The sequence below is a fragment of the Diaphorina citri genome, unplaced genomic scaffold, assembly GCF_000475195.1.
Source record: "Diaphorina citri unplaced genomic scaffold, Diaci psyllid genome assembly version 1.1 scaffold81, whole genome shotgun sequence".
NCBI lineage: Eukaryota > Metazoa > Arthropoda > Insecta > Hemiptera > Psyllidae > Diaphorina > Diaphorina citri.
In genome coordinates, this window is record NW_007377518.1 from 39,894 (window position 1) to 57,807 (window position 17,914).

The window sequence follows — 17,914 nt, forward strand, 5'->3', positions numbered from 1 at the left end:
GGTTTTGGTTTTGGTTTGGGGGGGGGGGGTCTACTCTCATAACTTTTGCGATATCTCTAACCGTTTAGTGAAAACCGCCAAAAAGCGGTTATTTACGCCTGAGCCAGTGCAACTTTTGCCGATTTTCAGATTTTTTCCCTTTACTTACTCATCAAAACCTACCATCCTGCCAAATTTCAAGTTTCTACGACATCGGAAAGTGCCTGATCATTTTGATGAGTGAGTGGGTGAGTGAATGAATGAGTAAAAAAATTGCGATTTTTGCGCCTCTATATCTCCGGAACTACTTGGTATTAAGAGCTGAAATTTTTAAGGTATGTTTATATACCTTACCTAAATATGTGCCCTGAATTTCAAAAGTTTATCTTTAGAGGAAGCCTATCTTTAAAGGCGAGAAAAACCTGCCGAATCGGTTCGTGTAAAGATACACAGGCGTGCTTACTGGAACTTGGCGTGGCGCACTGCCGTGCGCTCAGATTTTTTTCGAAGATGAGTGTTCCATCGCCGTTTTTATTTCGTAGCAATGAAACAACTGCTACATTCGATGCATGTGGTCTGTGTCGTAGCATGCATCAGATGGGCGGGATGTATAAAATGTAATCTCGTGTTGTTATCAGAATCTGGTGTTCATAATCCTGATTGGTGCGGATCGTATCATCTCCTATCTTCACATGAAGAAGTACAACCTGCGTCCGATGGACATTCATCTTATTCTCAATCTAGTGAGATCCTCCGAATCATTCAAGACAGGGGAGATATGGACACCGCTCTGTTTGCCGCAGTTTGACGCATCCGGCTATTTGTACAGTCACGTGTCTTATTTGGCTGATGACTGTGCCGCATGTCTCCTCATGTTGACAGTGGATAAGAATTTGTTCTTTACTCTCAGCGAAGCCAAACAGGTCATCACTGAGGTGAGTGAGATGACAATAAGTATAGGAGTATAGGAGGGGTTTACCAACTCTGGATTGAGATGAAACGAGGATTTCCCTATACCAGTATGCAGTTAAGGTTGACCCAGGAACTCAATCAACAAAATTAATAAGAATCGAAAAGATTTCGAATCTCATTCAGCCTCCAATGAAATAGATTAAGGCCCGCACCCCGCACTGCCGGCCCGATTTCCGATCTTCACCATACGATGAAGTGGAGAGTGTTCACCAATATTAGGTATAGAAATTACTTGATAAGGAGAACCAAAAAGGCAGATATATTTTGCAGAACTTCAAAGAATTATTATAATTTATTTGTTCCTCATTCTTTTAAGGTATTATTTGACCTTGTTGTTCTTCCTTTGATTTTGAAATTCAGGCCTCAGGGTGAATTTGATAATTATCAGATAAAGTTTGTGGTCACTAAACTTAATAGAAACTAGAAGGAAACTAAAAGATAGGTATTAGGTATAGAAATTACTTGATAAGGAGAACCAAAAAGGCAGATATATTTTGCAGAACTTCAAAGAATTATTATAATTTATTTGTTAAAAGCCGACTGTTAAATGACCTTATCGTGAAAAAGGAGGGAAATTTTAAAAAATATTTTTGTTTTGTTTGTTTTTGTTTTTGAAAAAAAGGTTTGTTCAGTTTTCAGTTCTAAAGAAAAATTATAAGAATAAAGATGTGTTCAAATAAATAATTCGAGTTGTTGAGTATTATTTCAATTTTAACACCGACATGTTTCGGAGGCACTCCCTCCATCATCAGGGCTACAGGAAACACTAAACACTAAACAACGAGGTACACTGAACACAGAAGACTAGAGGAGATCACAGAAAGAGGGTAGATCGGTTAAAATTATAAAAATATGAAAAATATAAATCTGGGGCTAAAAATTGGAAAGACATGGTTTTTTCCTAAAATTCATATGCATAGTAGATCCTAAACGTCCTCCTTGTTTTACATTTTAATTTCAATACACTGACGTGCAGAAAATTTGGAACAGATTGACTTTGAAATGGCTGAAAGAGTATTCAATAAAAATGAAAACTGTCCTATTTTTTTTTCATTCCAGTGTATATCGTATCCATAGCAACCAAAAATCAATCGAAACTGGTCGATAGCAAATGAACGCGATTAGTATCCACAAAAATATTTTTTAAAATTTCCCTCCTTTTTCACGATAAGGTCATTTAACAGTCGGCTTTTAACAAATAAATTATAATAATTCTTTGAAGTTCTGCAAAATATATCTGCCTTTTTGGTTCTCCTTATCAAGTAATTTCTATACCTAATATTGGTGAACACATTCCAGTGTATATCGTATCCATAGCAACCAAAAATCAATCGAAACTGGTCGATAGCAAATGAACGCGATTAGTATCCAAATAGAAAAGAAGAAAATTTAGGAATTATTTTTTCATTTCTGAGCTGTCATTGTGAATCTGACCAAGTGAACAATGTAATTTTAATTTTTCTCGTATTTTTTCTCAATTTGATCGATCATAAAATTAATGAAGTTGTTAGTAATAGGAAAACTTTTTTTGAACAAATTGATAGGTGAAAAATCGAAAGTGGCCTATGACAAACAGACGCCATTAGTATTAAAGCAGAAGAAAATAAACAATATAGGAAAATGGATACCTTAAGGAAATAGGAAATCTTAAGGAAAAAGGGAACCTAAATCATTTAGGAACGACTGTGCATTCGGCCCTAAGAGTATGTCACACTTAATTTTTAAACTTGAAAATCAAAAAATAAAATAACACAAAACACGGAGCAAAAACAAAAATGGTGTTGACACTTAGACACTTATCGTAGAATTGTACCAAAGTACTACGTTCTTTAAGACCTTTGATATGATGTATCACAAGTAGGGGTTCCTATTTAAGAAGACACTTATCGTAGAATTGTACCAAAGTACTACGTTCTTTAAGACCTTTGATATGATGTATCACAAGTAGGGGTTCCTCTTTGAGAAACACCCTGTATAATGACTGCTGAAACCCTCCAAGGGAAGTAAAAGTTGTTTTCTTTTCCACCAGTTATATCTACAATCACTATTTAAGATTTTAAAGTTGACCCTCCTGGGTCCGCCTCTGATGGTGCCGAAAAATTGAGATCCCCTTAAAATAGGTTCCCTTTGAAAATAAAGAAAAACGTGTTTTAGGATTTTTCCAAATTCTAAACGGTTCTTGAGTTTTGAGGGGTGGCAACTTTTTTTTTAACACCCTGTATAATGACTGCTGAAACCCTCCAAGGGAAGTAAAAGTTGTTTTCTTTTCCACCAGTTATATCTACAATCAAATCATTTCCACACTCACCCTATCCCAGTTAACCAAAATCTTCGACCAGCATCGCAACTTTGATCTTCGTCGCTTACTGAGTGGTTCCGAGCGACTCATACACACTCTGGTGGAGTTCACGGAAACAGAGGTGGACTTTGTGCTCGCTTCATATCGGTGCCTGACGCTATCCTCGTCCATACGAGACCAAATCTCCCATGTCCTGTCTTCAGCCGTCTCTAAAGTAAAAGTAGGTTCTGTGTACTTCCTTTCCTCAGAGGGAACTGGATATCTCTCTTATCGTTCGAAATGGAAGAAATAGTAGAAAGCCAGACCTTTCGGGAACGAAACTTACCTGTGTAGGATAGAGTTCATCCCGGGTGGGAATCGAAAACGTGACCTAGCCCTTACGAGCCAGGTGCGCTACTTTTTAAGCTAACTAGGCTGGTATTTTTTTTTTTTTCCTTTTCAATTGAAATTCTAATTAGTTCTTTCGTTTTATTTTTCTTCCTATTGGCAGAATACACATTCTGTTGGATCCTTTTCAATTGAAATTCTAATTAGTTCTTTCGTTTTATTTTTCTTCCTATTGGCAGAATACACATTCTGTTGGAAGACATAATGTTATTTATTGCATATTTATATGCTTTACACCTTTATGTTTTACCTTATTCAGTATTTAAGTATTGTTGAAGATGCCTTTACAAGGGAAGCAAGTCCTGTTCTTACTATGCAATAAAGAAGAGAAAGTAAAGAATAGACCTTCACAAAGTTGCCAAGTCTTCAATCAAGTATTATATACCCACAAAAACACAAATGTGAAAAAAGGCCAAGTTCCTATCGAAAAATGTCGGCCTATAAAAGTGGTGATATCAGAAAATTAAGGCCAAGTTTGCATTCCCAGTTTTTCGTGCCTGCTGAAAATGCTGACTTTTAATTCTTTCAACTTTCTCTCAATTTCAACTTGGCTATGTTTTTCCTTCAGGTTTCAGGTTTAATAAGGTACCTATTTATTTGAGTAGAAAACATAGCAAAGCAGAAAATTAAGGCCAAGTCTGCATTCACAGTTTTTCGTGTCTGCTGAAAATGCTGGATCTCAATTTTATTTGCCGTTCTGATAAAAAGGTTCTAAGAGTCGTGACGTCAAAGTTTACAAAGTGCACAGAAACGCATGAGCACAAACAAGGAAATCTTGAAGGAGTCATGTACTATGACGTCATCGCGTACGGGAGTGTATGTCGTGACGTCAAAGTTCAAGATTTACCGGTATTTTTTAAATCGATTTATCTCTGGATCTAGAAGTCGTAGAAGAAAAAGAAAAATCCCGTAGGTCCTCATTTTCTCTGCTCTTTTAATTAGATTACCCAAGTAAGTGCAATTGCTCTTTTATATTGTTTTGTCTTCACCAGTGTTGCCAGCTCTCCGAGTTGGATGCCAAGCGCTAGCATTGTTGCCAGGTGTGATAGGACAGTGTTGGAATACTACTCTCATCTCTACTGTGATATACACCGCCAGTCCCGACATTTGAAACTCTACTTCCAGTCACGTGATACCGAAACACTCCTAGGATGGGTGAGTTTTGTTTTAACTTATTATTTCACAAGCAGGCTCCGCCCGCTTGCGCGTGGCTGAGGCATGGCCGTAGGTGACCGTAGCGTAACTTACCGTATCGTACCGCACCTGACTATACTTGACTGTACCTGATCGTATCTGACTGTTCCGTACCGTATCGTACTTGACCGTACCTGACTATGACGTATCGTACCGTACCTGACTATGTCGTATCGTACCGTATCTGACCGTACTTGACTGTACCTGACCGTACCATATCATACCGTACTTAACTGTACCTGACCGTACTTGACTGACCCTAACCGTACCGTGCCATATCTTACCGTATCGTACCATACCTTACCTGACCGTAACGTACCGTACTGTACCGTTTTACCTGACCATACTATTTTGGCACCCTATTACACTTTTATTCGTTTTCGTCCCTAATTTGGGCACCACTGCGAGTTTTGAAAAATCCGTTCTTAGGCTACCTTTACTTACTAAAAGGCAAGACAACTATCTTACTTACAAACTTCATGTAAATTGACCCACTCGTTTTGGCCATGGGTCGATTTTTAGTAGTTTTTTGGTCATAGTTTGGAAACCACTGCGAGTTTCGGAAAATCCGTTCTTAGTGGGCCTATTCAAATCAAAAGGAAGCTATTCCGAAGTTTCATCAAAATCAGTCCAGCCGTTTCGGCTGTGCGTTGATTATGAACGATTTTTAGTAGTTTTTTGGTCATAGTTTGGAAACCACTGCGAGTTTCGGAAAATCCGTTCTTAGTGGGCCTATTCAAATCAAAAGGAAGCTATTCTCGAAGTTTCATCAAAATCGGTCCAGCCGTTGCGGCTGTGCGTTGATTATGAACGATTTTTAGTAGGTTTTTGGTCATAGTTTGGAAACCACTGCGAGTTTTGGAAAATCCGTTCTTAGTGGGCCTATTCAAATCAAAAGGAAGCTATTCTCGAAGTGTCATCAAAATCGGTCCAGCCGTTTCGGCTGTGCGTTGAATATAAATGAATGTATGAGTCAGGGTTTACTCTTTTATTAATATTATTAATATATTTGTGCTTTATTATTATTATTATTATTTTTTTTTTTAAAAGGTTTCTTTCTTTCATACATATTTCTGGGGTAAAGGGACTTTTTAGTCTTATTCGAGCAGGATAAACAAGGTATTTCTGAACATGGTCTTCACTTGACTGGTGTGGATGACAGACTATCCCCTATCTAGTAGACATTAACAAACAAGACTACAGATAAAAGGACAGGCGAGTTGATATATTTCGACCACTACTATGGCCATCATCAAAACAACTAAATAAAAAATTATGTTCTGATGATGGCCATAGTAGTGGTCGAAATATATCAACTTGTCTGTCCTTTTATCTGTAGTCTTGTTTGTTAATGTCTACTAGATAGGGGATAGTCTGTAATCCACACCAGTCAAGTGAAGACCATGTCCAGAAATATGTATGATATAGTACTTGACACATACCTCCAACTCAACAAAAATACTTATTATTTCAGTAAATTTTTCATTTTGGTGCTAGAGAGACATTTTTCTATATGATGCTAGAGATGCCAGCATTTTTCAACATCATCTAGCATCTGATTGAGGATGACTTTTTTCACAAACAACAAATGAGGCATTTTATTTAACCTCGGTTTAGTCAAGGTCACTACCTCCCTTCACATGGAAGTGTGTTTATGACGTGAGGGGCGTTAACCATTTTTTAGGTTTACGTTTCCCCTCTTGCCATACTAAACCGAGCTCTGGACTTCGGTTAACGATAGAGTCGCCATTTTTTCTCGGTTAATGCGAACAGCTGATTTTTTTAATCAGCTGATTACCCCCACTACGAGATTTTTACCCCCACTCTCTAATTTTCGGTTCTCGGTTTAGTGTTAAATAAAATACGACAAAAGAAGAGTGGGGGGAATGCCTCGACGACCCTAGCGGTCAAAACAAACAATTTCAAAAACCACATTATGCTACTCCTGAGTAGAGGAGGAGAACTATCGATAGTCGGCGCCATCGATAGTTTTTTTTATTACATATTTTCCTTGTTTCTAAAGGTCTTATTCCTCAAAAAGACCTAACCTAAGCTTATTTAAAGAAAATTATTAACTGTACACGTATTAATTTAGGTCACAGGGTTTCATTTCAACATTTTTTTATTTTTTTTTTACAAGACTTTTCACTTCTAAAACGACCAAAACAAATGAAAAATGTGCAGAAAAAAACTATCGAAAACAATCGATAGTCAAGCCTCAACTATCGATAGCGTTCGATAGTCAAAACTATCGATAGTTATCGATAGTGCTATCGATAGTTCTCCTCCTCGACACGAAAAATTGGAATGCAGACTTGGCCTTTATTTTCTGATCTCACCACTTTTATAGGCCGACATTTTTGGATAGGAACTTGGCCTTTTACATTTTCAACATTTTGGCTTAAGAGAGGGGATGTAGATGCTGAGTGCAATCTAATGTTGGGGAAAATGATGCAGAGGTGGAGAAGTGATAAAAAAAAAGTATGATGGCATCTTCAGCATCTCTAGCATCATAAAAAAATATCCCTTAGGTCTGAACTCCGGAATCGCTCGCGCAAACACGATGTTAGTGCAAAGAGATTTTCGAATCCACATCGCTAGTGTCCGATCTAGGTGATGTTTTTTTTCTTTTTTTTTTTAGATCAACGTCTACACTACTACCAGTTCCAACACATGTGTATAGAACTCAGTAGCAGCAATAACTGACGCGTTATTAAGCAAACAAAGAAAAGTATTAAAATTTCATTACTTACATTTTTATACTGGTAATTCAGTGAACTCATTCAGAAAAGGTTTTGGGTTCAAATCCCTCCATTGCCATGATTTTTTTTCGCCCCTAATGCCCGCCACTCACGCTCAGACCGGCTGACAGCCCGCGATCGGTCAGACCGTCGCGTCGGAACGTGTGTGGCGGAAAAAGCTACCTACTTTTTTTTTTTTTTTAGATCAACGTCTACACTACTACCAGTTCCAACACATGTGTATAGAACTCAGTAGCAGAAATAACTGACGCGTTATTATCCTAATAAAAGCTAGTTATTATCAAGGCTCTGGTTGTATAAAACCATAGCCTTGACAATGGGGGACTTATACAAATAAGTCTCTTTTTTATTAGGGACATGGAGTTTTCTTGTAGGTGCGGGTCTGAGTCTAAGGTCAGACTCTCTGAATTGGACTTTTTCAGAGACGTAAGGATGTTTATCAGATCCACTTACCACATTTTCAATGAATTTAAGTTGCATTTTATCTCTTCTATCCTTTAATGAGCTTAGACCAAAATGATCAATAAGAAGGTCATATTCTATGTAATTAGGATAGAGAGGATAAAATTTGTTCTCCTTGTTAAAAGCATACCGGGTGAATCTTCCCTGGATTTTTTCTAAAAATTTGATGTCAACCTGAGTACGGGGGGACCATACTATTGAACCGTACTCAAGTATTGATCTTACCAGGGATTGGTATAAGAGTTTTAGGGCATCAAGGTCTTGGATGGGTCTGGAGAAACGGATTATCATACCAAGCCTTTGGAATGCTTTTTTTCTGTGTTGCTTCGAGATGCTTTTTAAAGTCAAGGTTTTTCTCGACGGTAACTCCCAGGTCTTGATGATGATGATGATGATGATGATGATGATGAGAGAAAGAGAGAGAGAGGGAGGGAGAGAGAGATAGAAGAAATAAGAAAAAGTTCCTTAAGGCTATAATTTTGACTCTGATTTTTTGAAAAAGGAAGGCCGCCCATTTTTTGGAAAGTAAGAGGTGAGGAGGAGGAGGTGGAGGGGGGGTTGGAGTTTTTTTTTGACTCTTTAAATCATCTCAAAATTTCCCGAAAAATGAGAGAGAAAATCCCTATTTTTAATGAAAATCTATACTATAGTCCTCAAGTCTAAGCCTACAGACCTGACGTCTATAACTGGAAGTAAACGTAATATAATTCTCAGGCAATAATTAAAAGTAGAAAAAAGAGATAAAAGCCATTAAATGAAATGGCCATTCAAACGTTTAAAGAGGCAATTAACCCGCTGGAGCCTATATCAGGAAGGAAGAGGGACGGAGAAACAGCCCTAGAGAGAGAGAGAGGGGGGAGGAGAGGGAGGGAGTTATGATTTAGTACGAAGGAAAAAGCCTACGGAGTGACAATTAAAGGGGAGAGATTTCAAAATAATAACAGTGAATATGCACCAAATGGACCTAGGGAAAACAAGTGCACCAAATGCTAACCAGGGTAAACACCCTCTCAATTTTGTTAGAACTGATGGCAGTGAGGGCTACTCAATAATTGGAGGCTTTCATACAAAACTAGGACCAAACCTTAATTGGGCCCATTTTTGGGGTAAGATGGCTTTTCCAATCGGTCATTTTCTTAATAGACATCTGGGTTTTTTCGACCTCGATAGCTAATACCACTCACGCCCAGACTTTCCGAACTTGTGTAGCGGAAACTGCTTCAGAGCGCGGTCTGTCAGATCTTAGTCTCGAGCTTTTCCCACCACACACTTTCCGACTGTCCGGTAGAGCGCGTCATGTCAGACCTAAATCTGTCAGACCTAAACAGACGGTCTGAGCGTAAGTGGTTGGCATAATATTTGAGAATGTGCTAAGCAAAAGCGGCAAAACAGATACGAATTTAGTACATCAAGAAAAACCTACTCATGTAGGTACATATATGTAAGTACGTTTTTTTTTTTTTTTTTTTCACATTGTTACGTCCAATTTACCCTTGTTTCACGCGCATTTTATTCATAGACCTCTGTGGAAATTTACAAAAGACAAAAGGGCAGAAAAATTAATCAAATATGCATCTCCACTTTTACACTTTTTTCACCAGAATTAGAATTGCCTTTGTTGCATTTTTCTCTCCTTTCTCTCCTTTTTTTCGGTTTTTCGTGTATTCAACAGTTTTTCTGGCTTTCACATACGTTCATACATTATGTAAGACTGTAAAAAGGGATTTTTACTTTTCCACTCCATTTTATTCTACTCATTCTTATTGTAATGTACATTATGCATGCCTATTTTGTGTTCCTCTTGCAGGTTAAGGTATTCAATTTCCATACTCCGTATTAAATTATTCACACGACTGCGAAAAGCTCGATCCCAAATATTTTGTTTGACCCGATATGGGTCTAGAAGTCTGGATTTTCAGTTTGGCTCTCTTGAAAGCTGACAGCAATAAACCCAGCTCTTCTTTAGTGCTGTCTCTAAACAATATGAGCCCGGAAGGAGTATGTGTTTAAAAAGTCGTACTATGTGAGCAAAATTGTAGAGAGGAAAATAGAGGCTGGAGAAGTGGAGGGAAAAACAGGAGCATTACAACTGTCAAAAGCAGTGGCCTAGCGTGAGATTTTCCAAAGAGGAAGTCATAAATTTGTATACCTCCATTATACAGTGCCGATCTGCTTCTTACAATCCAGGATAAGCACAATTTTCAGAGGTGGAAAGCGGGGGGATTGAAAACTTGGGAAGTGGTGCTTTCCTACACTAAAAAAAAAACTCTCTCCTCTCTCTCTCTCTCTCACACACACACACACACACACACCTTTAAAACAAAGTCTTTTTGACTTGTTTTCAAAAGAATTTTACCTTGCCCCTGTACCTAGTGTTCTGTCCTTTGATGTCAAAGGTTTGTTAATGAAACTTTAGTTGTATTGTTTTTTACCTAAATTCGCAGGAAAGAAACCTTAAAGTTATTTTTAGGGGTTTGTCTTCTAAGGAGAGAAAACTTTGATGACAAAGAGCAATTTTTTCCAAGTGTACAATTAATGGGTACGCCACTGGTCAAAAGCTCTGTTTAGCCGTCATATCATGAGTCCGATTGAATTATTCACATCCTAATGTGAAACGTAATGCGGGGAATATTTTTATTTGTTATGCAAGATGCGCTTTCCTGAGAGTGCACTGAAATGATGAATTATGTAGAACGGCTGGGACTGGAAAGTTCTCACATATACGGTTGAAAAGTTCTCACATTTACGGCATACAGACCGTATACGGTTGAAAAGTTCGGATTTGGACCTAGGGAGTCTAGACACTGGGTAATCTGGGATTTTATTTGCAAATCGCTCCTTCGATTCCTTATTTGGAGACGAAAACTTATTCGTTGAAAATCCCGATTCGCAAAACATTTCCTTTAATTTGAAAATGGTTGTCTTGTGTTGCATCCGCATAATTATATCTTGTAACTGCAACCAGCTGTTTTTCAAAACGTTCAGCTTTAAATTAAGTGGTTAAAGCTTGCTTAGCTTTTAAATGTTTAACGTGTGTTAATGGGTCAGTTGGGGGACTTGTGTTAATGGGTTAAGTACCGTACAGTGTTTGGCTAAACCACAGAAGAATATTAACTATTATACTAGATAAACCTCTAAACTTCTTCCATGAGGGGACGAGCTACTGCTATAATAATAGTCGAGTGCTTTGTGGCTTGTGGTGAATTAAAGTATGGTACTAAATTGACTCTATATTATTAATTGACTCCATTAGAAAAAGGCTCCTTTCGCAGTGTCATTTCAATTACCTCCCAATTAGCCAAGACATCTGAGCGCACGGCAGTGCGCCAGGCCAAGTTCCAGCAAGCACGCCTGTGTATCTTTACACGAACCGATTCGGCAGGTTTTTCTCACCTTCATAGATCGGTTTCCTCTAAAGATAAACTTTTAAAATTTAGGGCACATATTTAGGTAAGGTATATAAACATACCTGGAAAATTTGAGCTCTTAATAACAAGTAGTTCTGGAGATATAGAGGCGGAAAAATCGCATTTTTTTTACTCATTCACTCACTCACTCACTCATCAAAATGTTGAGGCACTTAGGCACTTCCTGGTTTACCTGGTGTGAGATTTTTTCTCTACACGCGTGTACTGACGTTCGGATTTTTAACGCGTGTACTCACGGGTTAACTCGTACAGTATGGTACAAAAAAAATAAAACCGTATACTTTCTGAAGATTTGTAATGGTCTTTTAAAGGAAGATTCTAATATTATGATGTAGTATTGTAGTACAGACCCACAAAAACACAAATGTGAAAAAAGGCCAAGTTCCTATCCAAAAATGTCGGCATAAAAGTGGTGATATCAGAAAATTAAAGCCAAGTCTGCATTCCCAGTTTTTCGTGCCTACTGAAAATGCTGAATTTTAATTCCTTCAATCTTCTCTCAATTTCAACTTGGCTATGTTTTTCCTTCAGGTTTCAGGTTTAATAAGGTACCTATTTATTTGAGTAGAAAACATAGCCAAGAAGTGGTGATATCAGAAAATTAAGGCCAAGTTTGCATTCCCAGTTTTTCGTGCCTGCTGAAAATGCTGACTTTTAATTCCTTTGCATAGCAAAGTTAAAATTGAGAGAAGGTTGAAGGAATTAAAATTCAGCATTTTCAGCAGACACGAAAAACTGGGAATGCAGACTTGGCCTTAATTTTCTGATATCATTACTTTTATAGGCCGACATTTTTGGATAGGAACTTGGCCTTTTTTTACATGTGTGTTTTTGTGGGGGATCTCACTCCTTTTTTCTAAGTGTGTATTTACATACGATTAGTATGTACCTACAGATCTTCTTATTACCTAGCTACAGATCTTATTACCTGCAAACAGATCTTCTAAGTTGTTGCTGTTGATATTTTGTTGTTTTTGTTAGTGTTGTTGTTATTGGTGTCTATCATTTTTGTCATGTCACGGTAGTAGATGTCAATATACGAGTATACTACCATATCATTTTCGATAGGTTCTTAACAAAGCCTTTAGTCAGTAAAAAAGCGGTCGAAATGTAAAAATACGGTAAAACACCGTTAACCGTTGTTCTGATGTTAATAAAAACTAATATTTTGGGGGTTTTAGGTATGGTTTGGGGGGGGGGGGGGTACTCTCATAACTTTTGCGATATCTCTAACCGTTTAGTGAAAACCGCCAAAAAGCGGTTATTTACGCCTGAGCCAGTGCAACTTTTGCCGATTTTCAGATTTTTTCCCTTTACTTACTCATCAAAACCTACCATCCTGCCAAATTTCAAGTTTCTACGACATCGGAAAGTGCCTGATCATTTTGATGAGTGAGTGGGTGAGTGAATGAATGAGTAAAAAAATTGCGATTTTTGCGCCTCTATATCTCCGGAACTACTTGGTATTAAGAGCTGAAATTTTTAAGGTATGTTTATATACCTTACCTAAATATGTGCCCTGAATTTCAAAAGTTTATCTTTAGAGGAAGCCTATCTTTAAAGGCGAGAAAAACCTGCCGAATCGGTTCGTGTAAAGATACACAGGCGTGCTTACTGGAACTTGGCGTGGCGCACTGCCGTGCGCTCAGATTTTTTTCGAAGATGAGTGTTCCATCGCCGTTTTTATTTCGTAGCAATGAAACAACTGCTACATTCGATGCATGTGGTCTGTGTCGTAGCATGCATCAGATGGGCGGGATGTATAAAATGTAATCTCGTGTTGTTATCAGAATCTGGTGTTCATAATCCTGATTGGTGCGGATCGTATCATCTCCTATCTTCACATGAAGAAGTACAACCTGCGTCCGATGGACATTCATCTTATTCTCAATCTAGTGAGATCCTCCGAATCATTCAAGACAGGGGAGATATGGACACCGCTCTGTTTGCCGCAGTTTGACGCATCCGGCTATTTGTACAGTCACGTGTCTTATTTAGCTGATGACTGTGCCGCATGTCTCCTCATGTTGACAGTGGATAAGAATTTGTTCTTTACTCTCAGCGAAGCCAAACAGGTCATCACTGAGGTGAGTGAGATGACAATAAGTATAGGAGTATAGGAGGGGTTTACCAACTCTGGATTGAGATGAAACGAGGATTTCCCTATACCAGTATGCAGTTAAGGTTGACCCAGGCACAATCTACGGTGGTAAAACTTGACCATATTTTCAAAATCAGGAAATGGCTGATTCCAAAAAAGTGATTTTTAGCCCATGGTCTGTACATATCACACGTAATGTTGTTTCATTTATAAAATAAAATAAATAAATAAATGCAGTTTCTTTGTGTATTATGTCACAACTTTGGTGCTCACTGCAGCATTGTAGGATTTTCCCAATATCTCAATAATCCTAAAATCCAATGTTTACCTACCTGACTGTTTCATTTTAATTAACTTTTACAAGAGAACTAGTGTATTCTAAGTGCTATTGCAGCTGGCTCGTTATTCATTTTTCTTTCTTTTTTTTCTGTAGAAACTTCGACGCGCCAAGTTGCTGGATGAAATCAACACTGCACTCTCTTCCTCGCATAGTTTACTCACCTCCTCACTCAACATCACATCACTCCGCCATTTTGTTTACAAGTGCAAGCAAACTAGTCAGCTCATTTGTCCCCAGTATGAGGCACCCTATGTTGCCAACTCGAATTTTGGTAGCGCCAGTATTCAATCAAGGTAGGCCAGTATAACGTTTTTTCTTGTGGAATTGAAGGATTGCTGTAATAATAGATCCCCCACAAAAACACAAATGTGAAAAAAAGGCCAAGTTCCTATCCAAAAATGTCGGCCTATAAAAGTGGTGAGATCAGAAAATAAAGGCCAAGTCTGCATTCCCAATTTTTCGTGTCTGCTGAAAATGCTGGATCTCAATTCCTTCAACCTTCTCTCAATTTCAACTTGGCAATGTTTTTCCTTCTCAAATTAATACCTAAATACACAGTATCTACCTATTATTAACATGAAAATAAAAGGAAAAAACATTGCCAAGTTGAAATTGAGAGAAGGTTGAAGGAATTCCAAGTTGAAATTGAGAGAAGGTTGAAGGAATTCCAAGTTGAAATTGAGAGAAGGTTGAAGGAATTCCAAGTTGAAATTGAGAGAAGGTTGAAGGAATTCCAAGTTGAAATTGAGAGAAGGTTGAAGGAATTCCAAGTTGAAATTGAGAGAAGGTTGAAGGAATTCCAAGTTGAAATTGAGAGAAGGTTGAAGGAATTCCAAGTTGAAATTGAGAGAAGGTTGAAGGAATTCCAAGTTGAAATTGAGAGAAGGTTGAAGGAATTCCAAGTTGAAATTGAGAGAAGGTTGAAGGAATTCCAAGTTGAAATTGAGAGAAGGTTGAAGGAATTCCAAGTTGAAATTGAGAGAAGGTTGAAGGAATTCCAAGTTGAAATTGAGAGAAGGTTGAAGGAATTCCAAGTTGAAATTGAGAGAAGGTTGAAGGAATTCCAAGTTGAAATTGAGAGAAGGTTGAAGGAATTCCAAGTTGAAATTGAGAGAAGGTTGAAGGAATTCCAAGTTGAAATTGAGAGAAGGTTGAAGGAATTCCAACTAAGACTTTAGTAGTTTAGTAACTAAAAAAGCGGTCGAAATACTCTTAACTGTAAAAATACATACCGCTAACCGTTGTTCCGATGTTCATAAAAAATACTAATTGGGGGGTTTTAGGTATGGTTTTGGGGGGGTCTACTCTCATAACTTTTTCGATATCTCTAACCGTTTTGTAAAAACCGCCAAAAAGCGGTTAATTCCGCCTGTGGGCGGCGCCCAGTGCAACTTTTGCCGATTTTCAGATTTTTCCCTTTACTTACTCATTAAGACTTACCATTTTGCCAAATTTCAAGTTTCTAGGACATCGGGATGTGCCTCATAATTTTGATGAGTGAGTCAGTGAATCAGTAATTCAGTCAGTCGTAAAATAAGCGATTTTCAAACCGTTTTTTCTACCCCTTCTGGTAAAGCTAGAACTTCGAAATTTCGCAGGTATAATAAGGAAGTATAGGTTAACATATGGTCCAAATTTCTTCTGGTAAAGCTAGAACTTCGAAATTTCGCAGGTATAATAAGGAAGTATAGGTTAACATATGGTCCAAATTTCGTGAGATTAAATTGAAAATTGACGGAGTTATGATAGGGGAAAAATGCGTCGAAATGTTTCGTTTAATATACACACTGGCGTGCTCAGGCCAAAACTTGGCCTGGCCTGTCGCACTGCCGTGCGCCTAGATTAATACCAATTTTGCTAAGCCTATCGCAAGGTCCTTGTCAAGTAATAATTAGGCGCACTTGACGTCGACCAGTTTGACACGATGAAAAAAGTTTTTTTTTTATGCAAATTCGTGTGAAAATTTTTATTGTTCCAGGATTTTTTGTTTAACTTGTAGCTCTGTCCGACCAACAGTCAGGGAGTTACAGGTTCGATTCTTCCCTATATCAATAAATTTAATTAATTTTCATAAATCATTGATACATTTGCATGTCAATAGTGTACACCACAAAAACACAATTCTGAAAAAAAAAAAAAAAAAAAAAAAAAAAAAAAGCCAAAACCCACCTTAATTTTTGTCGGTCTATTTTTTATGCAAATTCGTGTGAAAATTTTTATTGTTCCAGGATTTTTTGTTTAACTTGTAGCTCTGTCCGACCAATCCAGAATCTTCTTTGTAGCAAAAAACAAAGTGGCGACTTTATGTTGCTTTCTCGTAGATTTTGAGGTAGGATTTCTTGGGTCTCGCTACCTGTTGTTCCCTATCACACACTCTGCTCTAGTTCTAATACTATGTCTACGTTTTTACGTGTCACCATATCCATTCTGACAAGTGCGTTGTTTCTTCCCACAAGTCTCACCTATTCGCACCCTTTCTCACACGGTATAGAAGAAACAAACAAAATCCTATTGTGATTGTACAGATTGCACTTGACACAAGTCTCCCGTATCTCTTGCACTCCGAATTTGAATACTGCATGGAAGAAGTTCTTGCTATAGGGTATAGGGGAACATTTCATTGTCATTATTTTATCACTATTATTTTTACTGACATAACGTTGTTGAAAACACTAAAGGGATTTCAGAACCTCCTTCGCCACTTCCCTACTTCGCCATTTGGGTTTCACCATCTCCATCCCCACATCCCGTTGATTCATTCTCCTCACTTTCTTGTCCCAGTTTGAAGATAAATAGAAAGGGACACTTGTCACTCGTTATTCTGTCTTGGAAAGTTGTCCTTTGAGATTTGGTCGTATATGAGATGTCAGTGGCGTAACAGCTCGAAGAAACTTGGGTGACAGCCTGACAACCTTTCTTTGATGATTTCATTTACGTGACCTTTAAACATTGATCTCCTCTGACATTATTTACCAGTACTTCCAAATTCTTCATTCTTCATGAAACTTTTAAGAAAAGGACAATAATTATTCTAGCTTGTTCCTTTCTGCTTGGTGTTTCATGTTTGTGTAGTTTCTTCCTTGCTGCTAAGGTATTGTCTCTTCCTTTCTCTTGGTTTCCTCAGGTATTGCTTGTTCCTTCTCACCTATGTCAACTTATATCCCGCCACTAATAGTCTCCTCTGGGACTTGGCACTCCTGAGTGTCTCGATTATTTTCCTGATGTGTCTCCTTCTCTTTGTCTGTCTTCTGCTGATTTCCTCTTTCCTCTCTTCCTCCACGCTTTACCAGAACGCTGTGAATTGTCGTGCGAATTTTGCATTTCTCATTTCAAACTTGACTTGCAATCTTTCTTCCTTCGCCTTAACATTCTCCTCCTTCTTCTTGTTTTCTCATTTCTAACTTGACTGGCAACCTTTATTCCTTTGTCTCCTGCTCCTTTTCCTTAAGATGTGCAGAGCAGACTTCCAGAATCTTCTTTGTAGCAAAAAAACAAAGTGGCGACTTTATGTTGCTTTTTCGTAGATTTCGAGGTAGGATTTCTTGGGTCTCGCTACCTGTTGTTCCCTATCACACACTCTGCTCTAGTTCTAATACTATGTCTACGTATTTACGTGTCACCATATCCATTCTGACAAGTGCGTTGTTTCTTCCCACAAGTCTCACCTATCCGCACCCTTTCTCACACGGTAATATAGAAATCTATAACCTATTGTTAAAGATAAGCCAGAACAATTCCCGTGCAAATCCCTCACATAAATACAAATAGATATTACCTCCGTGGTAATTACAGGAACCCCTGAACCCACATATTTTATTAGGGTACAGGTTTTGCTGCCCAAAGACATCATACCACAGGTTAGTTTTGCTGAATATTTGCAGGCCTCTCTGAGCTGAAATTTTCAGGCCTTTTAGAAATCATCACTGTACATTTGTAAGCATCAAATTACGATCCCTGGTGTATAGAGTGTTACATTCACTCCAGTGAAAA

General features: G+C 38.0%; 1 protein-coding gene across 1 annotated transcript in view; it reads left to right on the forward strand.

The window, feature by feature from the left end:
- The window catches only part of LOC103522846 (vacuolar fusion protein MON1 homolog A), an 18,406-nt gene extending 4,165 nt beyond the window's left edge, over positions 1-14,241 (forward strand). The window contains exons 4-6 of the mRNA XM_008487935.3: positions 3,227-3,470; positions 13,274-13,570; positions 14,018-14,241. Coding sequence (XP_008486157.1) covers positions 3,227-3,470; positions 13,274-13,570; positions 14,018-14,221 — 745 coding nt within the window. The 3' untranslated portion in view covers positions 14,222-14,241. The remainder of the gene's footprint in view (positions 1-3,226; positions 3,471-13,273; positions 13,571-14,017) is intronic.
- The last annotated feature ends 3,673 nt before the right edge of the window (positions 14,242-17,914 follow it).